The sequence below is a fragment of the Mirounga angustirostris genome, unplaced genomic scaffold, assembly GCF_029215605.1.
Source record: "Mirounga angustirostris isolate CCGP_5_RB_7025 unplaced genomic scaffold, mMirAng1.0.hap1 SCAF_1, whole genome shotgun sequence".
Taxonomy (NCBI): domain Eukaryota; kingdom Metazoa; phylum Chordata; class Mammalia; order Carnivora; family Phocidae; genus Mirounga; species Mirounga angustirostris.
The window spans coordinates 118571315-118583589 of record NW_026991709.1 but is presented as its reverse complement, the minus strand read 5'-3'; the positions used below and the strand labels follow the sequence as shown (position 1 = coordinate 118583589).

Here is a 12275-nt window from a genome sequence, read left to right as displayed (position 1 = left end):
GGCATTTAAGGCTTTTCCCTCCCTGGATGCAAAGATTGGGAGTGGAAGGTTCTCTGGCTAGAACTCGAGTTGAGATCCTTTCTTTGCAAGTGATTCGGTCTCCTCATGACTTTGGGATGGTCACTCACCTTCTTCTGTACTGCTAGAGCTTCTCCTGGGAAGATGTTACAGATAAATTCACATAGGAAGCAGCTGGGAGTATTACGGACTTCTTGAGCAGTTCTTAGTCATCTGTTTTTGACTATATAAAACACTCATTCCCTCCCATGCTCTCTGGCTTCTCTAGGCAAGTGTTCTTTTGTTAACAGCTGCCCACACTTAGGTATGGAAGAATCCAGTGGCTGCCGGTTAGAACAAGCGTGTTAAGGGCAGCAAGCGACAACTAGCTAGTAAAGGACTGGGGGCGGGGAAATAAAGCCGCTGTTTCGGTTTTGAAATGTGGACCATACTGACTTGGGGCTTAAGCAAAGATATGTAGCCCTCATATTTCCATAGTCTCTTCTTGGCTTATAGCAAGTAAACTACTAACCATTCTGGGCAGGAGAGAAAGGATCCAGTATGCAGGGGCCCAGGTTGGTTGGAAAAACAGTTGGGTTGGTGGACAGGTGCTAGAAAGGACGAGGCTAGGAGTCTCCAGGAACCAGAGGCCGGGTGACTAAGGTCCGTTTTCCCCTCAAGCCTCCTCCCTAGGAGTCACGGTATTTTTTCTGCTTAGATCAGCTTATTTGCTACTACTGCCCAGTTGCTTCCAGAGCCAGGCAAATGCCTCACCTTTGCAACTTTTCACTCTTTTCTCTGTCCTCTCCCTTCTTGACTCAATCCAGCAGAAGTGAGAACACTGGTGGTAAGAGGTCAATCTTTCAAACTTACCCAGGCTTTGGCCAGATCATCCGTGCTGAAGGTGAGAGCATTATTTGTTTATTCAAAACTAACCAAAAGGTCAACAAACTTCGGAAGAGTGTATAAGTCACTTTTTTATTCATTCATTCATTCATTCATTCAGTAAAGACTGAGAACCTATTATATATCAGCTGTTGTACCAGGCCCTGAATTTACAAAGATGAAAGAAAGTCCATGTATAACAAAAGAGTTCCTGATTTTAGGTTATTGTTAGAGAATTTCCAATTTCCAATAAAAAAGATTTTCACTGGGTTCCCTCACACTGACAGTGAAGGTTGAGCATTCCCACGTGGGGTGGGCACTGGCTTATGATTCCTGAGCTTATGAGCAGCGGTGACCTTTCCTCCCTCCTCTTCCAAGCAAGTGTTCCAGCCATGGAGGTCCTTCAAACATCCCCAACCACCCTCAGTGTGTGTGTGATGTGGGGAGCAGGGTGCTTGCACACATATACACACTGTACCTCATAGGAAGGAAGATGACAGGTAAGGGTATGTGAAGTACACTCCCAACCTTCCCCTATGAAGGGTGTCTCTTTTCACTTAAAACTATGCCAAGAAACTTAACAGACTGGTAGGCAACTGCAGAGTGTGTTCTAATACTGCTTATTGAACATGACAAAACCCTACAGAAAATTTGGAGTTTTGTTATAGGATTATGCACAGGGATTATTTTATGGGATTTGGACTGTGTATATATGTGCGTGTGCTCGCAAAGAAACGTCAGCTAAGTTTTCTCAAATGGCAGCTCACCCAATGAACAGACTGTTCATGGTTTGTCTTGTCAATTCATTAATTTATACCCAGCAGGACTTTAACCTCAATCAGGGACTCCTAGTGCCGCAATTGGTAATGTTGTCTTGCAACAAAAGCCTAAAGAAACACAACACAGAGGAAGGAGGTTGTGCTTCTGCTTACCAACTGCTGCAGCTGATGCTGGAGTTTTCATCCCCTCCCTCCCCACCTGGAGGGAGAAACAGCTGCTGACTGCTGATGGCCCCTTGCCGTCCAGCGCCTCTGTGGTCCACAGGGCTGATGATATATGGGTGTTGCGGCCTTTGATTTCTAGGCTTTATTCTGCTGATGGTATGTCAGTGAGGAAGGTCATCGAAAAGACGTGACTGCCAGTTGGTGCATGAGTTGGACCCTGGCCCTCAGGCTCCTCCCTCCCTTCCGTGTCCTCGGAATGGGGGTTCTGCTTGCCTCTCCCGTTCCCAGAGGCTGCTCTAAGGACACAGCCTTGCTACAGTTGAGAACACCTGCACGGTGTACATGACTAAACCCAGTCAAGGCCTCCTTATGAACTTTTAAGATCTGGCGAGTGGGTGTGGGATCCATTCATCTTGCTGCCGCCCAAGACAAGTCTTAAATGTCAGTCCCCTTTGCTTCCTAGAACTGCCACCTACCAAGCCGGAGCGGCGTGGCTCTTTCTTCACCCTCTCCCTGCCCTCCATCTCCGGGGGTATTTCACATTCCACCAGGAAAGCCTCGGAGGTTACGAACGAACAGGATCTCCCCAAACTTCTTCTCCCATCAGTTTCTGGTCTGTCCTTTGTCATGATGGCTAGGAGGGGCCGCAGCCTGTCCCTGCAGGCACCTCCCTGGCCAAGCCCCAGCCCTGCAACTTGCTCATGTTTTGGCCCTCCAGGCTCTGAGAGATCTTTCAGAAGGGATTCAGGATGAGGAAGAGGTGGGGGGTGGGGGGTTGGAGGGAGGAACTCTCCTTCGCAAGCTTATTTCTTTGGCCAGGGCTGTCTTTAACCTGCCCAATCAAGGTATAGACAGGTTTTCTGGCAAAGGCCCAACACGGAGGTCACAGCTGCCCTTTCAGTAGTGATCCTTTTACCAAGAGGTTTTAGAAAATGGTTTTTTTTTTTTGAGAAACTGTCTCTGGAAGCCCTAGGGCTGGTGTGGTCCATTAACAGGCACTGTCTCCAAAGAGTCCTCCTCTAGAGGTCTACATCCTTGAATCTAGGTGAGGAAGCCAGAGACCTGGGGCCTTTTAAGGTGCCTGCCTTCCCCACCCTGCTGCCAGGGGCTGAGTCAACGCCCCAGTGAAAGTAGCCGGCACCCTCTCATGCTGGGTTTTTCTGCCCTGGCTTGTCTGAAGAAGGTAGGAGAACGAGAGGAATACTAACCGCCCTGGAGGAAATGTGGTTTGACGACCTGCATCGCTTTTTACATGCCTTTCATCTGACTTGCAAGAGGATCCACTGGGCTCATGTTTGGTTTTGGTTCTCAAAAATAATTTCCAAAAAGTGTCTGCTAAAATAAAAATCTGTCAAAAAGTGTTCAGATCAAAGAATCCCATACAAATCTTAATTCACTGGAGATTTGAAAACAAGTCTGTTTACCTATTAGCAGAATCTGAAAATAGTCGCCGTGGACATGGTGCCTTCCAGGGCTATCGTTTTCAAGCTTCCGTGCACATTTTTCTCAGAATTTCCAGCTGAGTTCTGGCTTTTGGGAGCTGTGGCCAAGTGCTAGAGTATGAAAGAAGAAAACAAATCTCCCAGCCTTCCTATGGTAGGCCTCTTCAGCAAGGAAGGAGATAAGCCAGTGAGAAAGAAGTGATTGGGTGACAGTCGCTGTGCCCCGTGGCCGAAGTGTCAGAAAGTGATTTGCATGAAAGTGAGAAAGTGGTTCTGACAAATTCTGCTTTCCATTAAGTGGGATTGGTTTCACCCACTCTGATACAGGTCTTCCTTCACCACAGGGCGTTTTATACTCTGAGATTTCCTGAAACAAGTTTTAGGAAGGAGCTGGAAAGGTCTCTCAGGAGGAAGGTTGAGCTGTGTTCAGGGAGCTCGCAGGCATCTGGCGGTTGTCCACAGCAAGAGCAGATGAAGACCTCTCAACAGGCAAGAAAGCTGGGAAGACTGGTGGTGTCTTTGGGTGGAAGCAGCAGTAAGAGGAGCCAGCCCTCGAACAGAGATGCAAAACTGGAAGAGGTAGAGAACTACAGAAGGAGTTCATCTTCTACAGAAGGAATGGAGGAAAAAATAGCTTTTAGGAATAGGAGTCTAAAAAGATTAAGTTGATTGTCAAATGGGTTCGGTGTCCTGGAGAAGACTCTCTGGTTGAGGCTGTCTTCTCTCTGATGCTTCATCCTCTCAGGCAAGCCCACTTCACCAAAGAGCTGGGTTTTTGAAGTAAACAGCTCCTGGAGTCTGCACACATCTTCCCCGGCAGTGTGTCCAGTGGCCGTGTTGATGGCTACCAACCACACTCCGAACAGTCCTTCACAACATCCCCCACATGGCCACGAGAGCTAAGGTGCTCGCTTGCAGCCAAATGATCCAGTCCTTGGACACATAACCAAAGGGCTCTAAGAAGTGGCCACCAGGGGGTGGATAAGAGGAGCAGAGGGTCTACCAGCTCCGGCTTACCACTCCAGTTAAGTCCCTGGGACAAAGAAGTGGGCGCTGGGCGTGTCCCACACCACCACCATCACTTACTTGGGTCTACTGAGCTCAGGTGAGAATCTTGACAGGAAGAGACCTTCCTTTCTGGGCATGAACATTCAAGTGAGGGCTTCCCTAACCATTTCCTAGTGTCTCCTCAAGCCCTGGCCCCGCCGTATGGCCCCCAAATTGCTCAGAACCCTTCTGTACCTTCTTCCTATCCACGTGCCCATCATGCACTCTGCTTCGCTTGTGGGAACACAGGAGACAGCCATTATGGGGAGCTCCTGCCTCCCCCTGAAGCAGGCAGAGACGGCTTGAGCGGGTGCGGGCGGCTATAGTCCCTGAGGCCAGGAACCTTGAAATTCGGCTGGCGGCTTGGGAGCGTCGCATTTTGTACTCATCACCGCAGCTGTTTTGGCTGCTGCTGGTTTGGTGTAAAGGGAAGTGAAGAAAGCAGCTTCCCTGAAAAACTGTACTCAGGTCAATCATTTCTGGGACTGTGAAGACAGGATTCTTTTTTTTTTTTTTTAAAGATTTTATTTATTTATTTGCGAGAGAGAGAATGAGAGACAGAGAGCACATGAGAGGGAGGAGGGTCAGAGGGAGAAGCAGACTCCCCGCCGAGCAGGGAGCCCGATGCGGGACTCGATCCCGGGACTCCAGGATCATGACCTGAGCCGAAGGCAGTCGCTTAACCAACTGAGCCACTCAGGCACCCAAGACAAGATTCTTTATGCTCTAATCTTCTCAAGTAACCTTAAAAAGATGTAAAATCATCGGTCTGTAACACAGAAAACCTTTAAACCGTCTGCCATATTTCCATCACAGGTGCGACGGGCGGCATCCACGTACTGGCGCGTGCTCTTGGGACCACCACCTGCACAGTGGGGGAGGCAGGATGGGGCAGAAGGGCAAGCTGAACCACGATGCACTCGTTAGAGGAACTGCCCAGTTCCATGAGGAATTCTGAAACTGGATGGCACTTCAGATACCCCCAAATTGCGGCAAGGGAGCTGGGCTCTCGTACCCTCACCAGCTGCTTGTGGGCACAGCTGCGGGAGAGGCAGTTCTCTGCTGAGGGCAATTCCTGGGGGGACACAGAGCGTGGAGGGAGTGTCCTGGTCGTAAGGGAGGGAGGGTGGGGCAGTGTACCACAATACCCTCTAACCCCCCCATCAGCCCACTAAGAATGAGAGACCAACATTATTTAAATTATTTATTTTTTCTATAGTACATCTCATTCAAATCATAGAATAGTCTGATCCATTTTTTTCTCAAGCACAACTTAACACTCATCTCAGATGTTTTTTCTTTCCTTCTTTTAAGCTTACAGGATGGATAAAGATACACTTTAATGGACAAAAACCATCACTCAGAGTTTATTAAAAATACAACTTCCCGGGGCCCACTGCCAGAGCTTTGGAGTGTCTGGGGTGGGTCCTAGGGATGCAACATTTTAAAACTCTGCTCCGTAATTCTGCTGCAGGTGGTCCGTGAACCATCCTTAGAGGAACACTGCTTAGGACTTGTCTGTTATCTATTGGAAGCAATCTCAGGAAATCCAGGTATAATTAAGTATACAGAAATAGCTCTTCTATAAAATTTCCATATAAAAATAACGGTATTTATTTACAAAGTTTGAGATGCTATAAAATAATACATCATATTAGGTTAGGTACTTCGATCTAGTCAAGTCTACATTAGGCAAGTCAGATGTGGTGTCTGCATCTTCCCCTTACTTCTCTTGTTTAAACTGCTTAAAGCATGTGGCACCACAATGTTTCCTTCATGCAGAAAAAAGCAGACCTATATTTTCTGGAAATAAAACCCAACAGCACATGATCAGAATAAAGCATCTCCAAAGGAAAAGGTTAACAAACTTGTGATTTGGGCTCACAGCCTCTCTTTTGTCTCAAAGTCAAGTGTGGTGGTGGTAAACAAAACAGCTCAAGGAACTCACAGTACCAAACCACGGTCCTCTGAGCTCAGGCCTGCGGAGTGGCTGGCCAATGCGGTTGGCCAGTTGCTAACAAAAGGTGGAAACTGCCATCGTGCTACTAGGAGGAACAGAACTGCAGTGTGCTCAGAGAAGTCTTCTAGCACAAAAGTATCTGGGTCTCCAAACTGTAGTATGAAAAAAAACACTGACCCCAGTCATGAACAAGCAAAATAAAACATCAGGCCATTTGTTACTAGGTGGTGCCTGGCATGTGGAAGATGGTGTATGATTAGTGATAACATGGTGAGTTTGAAGTGACAAAGGGTTTTCACCCGCAAACATGATCTGGGGGAGTTTCCTTGTTGAGACAGACATGGACAGAAACAAGCTAATGTGGTACAGAAGGATCCACTGATAACCCCACCTCTCAAGCCTGCTGCCAATGACCAACATGCAGGACGGTCTTTGCTCACGGAGGAATGAGTTTCTTCCCAGGTGTGAGGTCTAAACCTGGGGTCTTCCAGGTTGAAAGAGGCCCAAAGCTGACACCACAGTCTCATGTTGGGGACTCACGAGTGGAGTCCCACTTCTGCTCCTCGGCTGTGAAGCACTTGGTGCGACAGAGAACTGATATTTATTCAAAGCGGTTTAGAAGGACTATGGTGAGGGTGTGGTTTTTCAGGAGGCCATGTGGCCCTCACAGGAGGAAGAAGTTCTGAGTTGTGGTGCAGACTCTGCCAGACAGGCCAAGGGATGTTAGACAGGTCAGGCTCTTGGCTTGTTTCTCAATGAATGGGGCAGAAGAGATGGTCCCTTCCATTCTGAGACCCTTGGTGGAGAAAGGGTGAGTCCTGCCCCTATTTCATCTACACTGGCTTCCAAAGCAGCTCTAAGCAGGGAGGCCCGAAGTCCAGTCTGCTGGAATAGCAAGGGTCAAGATAGCATTGGATTCTAGAGCCCTTTTTATAAAGCAAAGTTTGTATAAGAATGACACAGGATTTTACCTTGACTGAGAGAACAGCTGTGCAGAACGCACATAAAAAAACGAATGCACTTTCTGCTGTCTCCAGTACTATCATGCATGGCCATCTGCTACCATTCAAGCTTCCATACTTGTCAGAGATGCCCAGGGCATAACTGGAGGGTCGAAGTTTCATGTCCTCCACTTTTTCTTCTTTAGCATAGTGTGAATGTAGATGTATGTGGGGGAACTGGATCTCAAAGGTTACATAAGCGTAACTGTTCAGAGATACCTTGAAGAGGCTAATTCCTGAGAAATGTTATTATTTATGTGGGTGTTTAAATTTTTCTTAAAAAGGTAAGATCTTAAGCAAACATCAGGCTTTTCCCTTTTGAGTAATAATGTGGTTTCCCTGAAGGTTAAACTAACTGAACATTGTGCCGACTGTGATTTGAAGGGCAGGGAGGCACACTCCTGAGGCAGATGGCCCGGTGCAGGCCCCTGGCACACACCTGTGTCTTCCATAAATACACATTTATGATCGGCAGTGCCTAGGGACCGCTGCCATGGGTCCTGAAAATGGGGAGCCTATTTGTGAAAATATCCTGGGGGAGTCTTTAGCTCCACTAAGGCCAATCCACATGTAGAGTAAAAGACTATCTTTTATGTATCTAATATAAAAAGTAGATTTTTATGTATCCAACCAGTTGAAAAACTAGAAGAAAACACCTAGAAAAGTGATTACTTTTCTATGGTATAGGTTCCATTGCAAGGTGATGAAGCTAATAATGAGAATGTCATGGGTTAGTTAGGTTTATGGATACTGCTGGTAGCTAAATTTTTCTTTTAAATCTTAAAAATTCCTTAACAAACTCCAAAATGTATGCTTAAAACTAGAATTTAGTAGCAATTCCAAGTGCATGTTATGGGACAGAGTGGTATGGCAAGTCTTTCAATTGTCTGACCCAGGACAAATGTCACTTTCTCAGGGGGGGCCTTCCCTGGCCACTCTAGCCAAAGTTGCCTTTCCCCCCACTGTCTTATTACCCTGTTGTTTTTTTCCCTTAGCACTGGTCATTCTCAATGTTTTCTGTTCTGTATTCACTCAAATACCTACTGGAGGATTAAATCTTCACATTCACTGTCCAACACCCACCCCGTACTTACCACTAAGGAGGTACAATCTTAATACCTACATCCCAGATTTGTTGGGGAGACAAACTTCTTTCATATGCCTGAGGATAGGGAGCTGGATAGGTATTTAAAGGGCCCTTAAAGTGAACCACTGATCAAGTTAAACAGGCAACCTGCCCCCCCCACCCCAACTCTCTGAGTGTGGTTATGAGAGAAACAGCTTTGGCAGCTCCCTTCCTTTGTAACCCTGCCCCCAAGAACACCCAACGCCACTATGTTCTGACTGTCCCAGGGCCCAAGTTACATCTATACCTGGAGCAACTTTGCTGTCTCTGTGACCCAAGCAGCCAAGAGTTGTGGTTTAACAAACACGAGTGACAGATGTCTGCATGGCTAAAGGGAGCCACGCCTTTGTGAAACATCTCCATCTTAATGATCTGGTAGGAGCTAACTTGCATTTGAGGGCTGACCCTGGCTTTATTTTTCAAGTATGGCAGGGAAATTTTGCCCACGAGGGGTTCTCCTCTTTCATCCTGCTAAAATGGCAGAAACTCCCCACCATTTCTATAAAGAATTAAATTGTGGGAAACCAAACATGTGGTCATCATCTGTCATGTTGCCCAGGGCCAGTGCGCACAGCCGAGGTGAGGAGTCACTGTGTCAGCACCCCCTTTCCTGCCCGCGCCACAGCGTCCTCCGTGGTCATAAGGCACAATTCACGTCAGCACTTACTAGGGCTGTTCTCATCCCCTTGTCAGCACAGGGAAGGATGAAGTAGATGAGACAGATTCACGGTGGGGGGAGGGCGAAGGGAAGCTCGGGCAGGTGCCTGGGTGCCCTCCCCGCGTGCGTGCGGGGTGGCCGTGGCAGGTCTGGTGCCCCCTGTGCACGTGCTAAAGGGAGCATGAATTTACTGACCGGCTGACACGACGCACTTGGAAGGGTCACAGCTGTACTGACCCTTGAGGAGGAAAAAGGCCTCTCGAACTCCCCGGAAAGCAGAGTGGGACCAGCACCTTCTGGGAGCAGTGTCTGTGTGTGCGCACTCACGTGTACATGCGTGTGTGCAGGTAATCGCACAGGCTATGCCTGTGAAGAATCCTGGATGTTGTAGCCATAATTTCCTAACATTTTGTTACTTTGACTTCCATATGGAATTGTGACTGAGTGGTGAGCTTTTAAAAAATCTCTTTAGGGGAGATACGTAAGAATAAAAGAATTCATCTTTCTAAACATCTCCGCTTAGTCTTCCGCTCAGATAAGGTTTTATACCAGCAACATGTGCTGGTGGCCACAGTGTGACTCCAACAGGTGTCCTCAGCAGTAAGCCAAACACATTACTGAGGGACAGAGACCATTTCCCACCAAACAGCACACGCATATGGCTGAGAGGGCCAGTGATGGGGCACCAATTATGTTAAGAGTCTTTGGTTGCTTTTAAAAAAACAAATCTGTATTTTATCAGTTTACAACACTATAGCAGCAGAGAGAGAGAGAGAGAGAGAGAGAATAGAGAAAGGGATGGTGTCCCAAGAGCTCCAGCAAGGATTCTGCTATTTGGTGGAGGAATGGTAATGGTTAATGTACCTGGCACAAATGCTGACGTTCAGGTCTTGGAACCTGTAAAAGATATTCTGAAGACTAAAGAGCCAGCTGTGGCCCTTGGCCTCTCCAGGTCCCTGCTGGGCCCCCCTCAAGTACAGGGATGTGGGTGGTGAAGGCTGGAGTTAGTAAAGGAGGTGGCAGTTTGGGAGGAAACTCAGTTTTACTCAACTGTGTAGCTGATGATCTTCAAGTCAGAAATGTCTTGGAAGCCCTCAGGGCCCCGCTGCAGCCTCTGCGGTCTTTCAGACTCCTGCCATCCCCCCAGCCTCAGAGGTGTGCCCCAGAACTTGGGCTGAGACAGAATTCTCTAAGAACTGCCTCAACCTCCCTGCCCCCTTGACCACTCCGAGTCTGCACTATGGCTTCTTTCTGACAGAAGGAGTGTTGTCTCAAAGGAACTTACGTTAAAGTTGTGTGTTCTTGTGTATTCGTTTTCACGGCCTTAGTAAAAATTTTAGGTCAGCCAAATCTTTCACCTCCGGCTCACTGGAAGCAGAGTGGAAGAACTTTAAAAAGGCATCAGAAGGCATCTGTACTTCCCCCATGGATTTAGAAAAGCACTGATCTGGGACCAGGTTAGTGCTGGGCCCAAAGGTGCTAGGTTAATCTAGAGGCAAATCCAAATGATTCGAGTCAAAGAGATATCTTCCATTATTATTTGCTCCTTCTCAAGGCCTTACTGTGAAATTAGATCGGGGTTTGGCCATGCTGACAGATGTCCCCACGCTCCCCTGTTCGGAGGAGAAGGGACTGTGAACACACCAGTGCAGTGCTCCCGGTGGCGTCTTTGGCTAGGAAACAACATACTGTATACCGCACGATATGAAACAGATCCAATCGTTTGGAGTGGTCAATATTTTTCCCTGTTTCTGTGAAACACTGAATATCGGGTTAGTTTGAAATGCAATTTAGCCAGGCATAAACCCAATACGGTAATTTTGATTAACGAAAATGTACAAAAGGTGACATGTACAGGAAAACATTGCTGTCCATATTCTTGAAATAGGCTTTTAAGACAAAAGTAATGACATTTGGTTCATTTTCACAAATTGCACACTGAGTGAAATCATACAAGTACTGTAGGGAACTCCAAGCAAGCAGTTCGGTCTTAGGAATTTGTTTCTTTGTTTTGTTTTAAATGGAAAAGCTATATGAAATGCATAGCTTTGATTAAAACTAGAGATACAATTTCCTTCTCTGTAAAACTCCAGATTTAGAATGCTGGCAAAGGCAGTGCTGGCGAAGTATTTAATGCACGTGGAAATGCTATTCTATTTTGGCTTCCAGAAGTAGCCCTAGAAAATTCTATGCACCAATGCATTGGCTAATAATGATCATTTCAGTTTTACTATACATTTTTCTAAATGTCACTTAAGTACTTAAGAATTAGCGCTTGCTCCTTTCTAGAAGCCGTCTAAGGCAGCTGATACGTCAAGCACCTCAACTAGACTTTCAACTAGTTCAGCAGTTCAATCTGTGCTCCTTAGACCTCAAGGATTGCCGACTACGTCCCTCACTGTACAACTCATCCCCCTGGGATCCTTTCATGGTCACTCCTGCTTGTAAAAAGCAGCCCAGCAGAGGAAGAGAGACAGACAAACATGATGTCACGGGCCGCTCACTACAGCAACCTTGATTCTAAGGAGGGTTACGTGGGTGTGGGGGAACACAAAGATCCCACCTCGTGGAGGATAAATGAGCTTCATTCATGCTGCCAATTCTTTAGGGGCTGTCCCCTCTATCACCTCAGAAAACCGCTTTGTTTGCGGTGTGATCCAGGGCTCTGTCGTTCAGAGTTTTCATTCACGCTAACTTTCATCTCAATCATCTCAGCCTTCAGGTAATCTGCTTATTGTGTTTCCCTAGTTTTCACTGAACACACAGTGCAAACAAAGGCAAAGACTGAAGCAATCATTTCAAAAACAAGAGCTCACACTAAAAACACACATGAGCATCAAATATTAAAACGTGGGTTTTCTCCTGTCTTTATTCTGGGGAGGAGGAATCCTCCTCGTCATCTTCCTCGTCGTCGTCGTTGAACGAACAGGGGGTCTCGCCTCGCGACTCAGAGCAGTGAGAGGCCGCACTGCTGGACTGGTGACTGTTTGGGGCAAGGAACTGCCCAGTTGCTAAGGCCACTTCAGCATCCAAGCACAACCCTTGGTTTACACTAGCAAATAATTAAAAACACACAAGCTCATTAATGCGGCAAATATTTTAAGCTTTGCAAAGTGTAGGACTAAAAACATGGGGGAGGAGGTGCCACTGGGGCGCTCTGCCCAAATCTGCTCCAGAAAAGACCTGCACTGACACCCGTGGAGGGGCTCAGGGCC

The 12275-nt window shown here is 47.1% G+C and overlaps 1 protein-coding gene across 11 annotated transcripts in view; it reads right to left on the bottom strand.

Annotated features, from left to right (window-relative positions):
* Positions 1-5506: 5506 nt before the first annotated feature.
* TFDP2 (transcription factor Dp-2) overlaps positions 5507-12275 on the bottom strand; it is a 179770-nt gene continuing 173001 nt past the window's right edge. For all 11 annotated transcript variants that reach the window (XM_054504375.2, XM_045903638.3, XM_045903639.3 and 8 more), the window contains one exon: positions 5507-12112. In XM_054504375.2, coding sequence (XP_054360350.1) covers positions 11929-12112 — 184 coding nt within the window. In that variant the 3' untranslated portion in view covers positions 5507-11928. The remainder of the gene's footprint in view (positions 12113-12275) is intronic.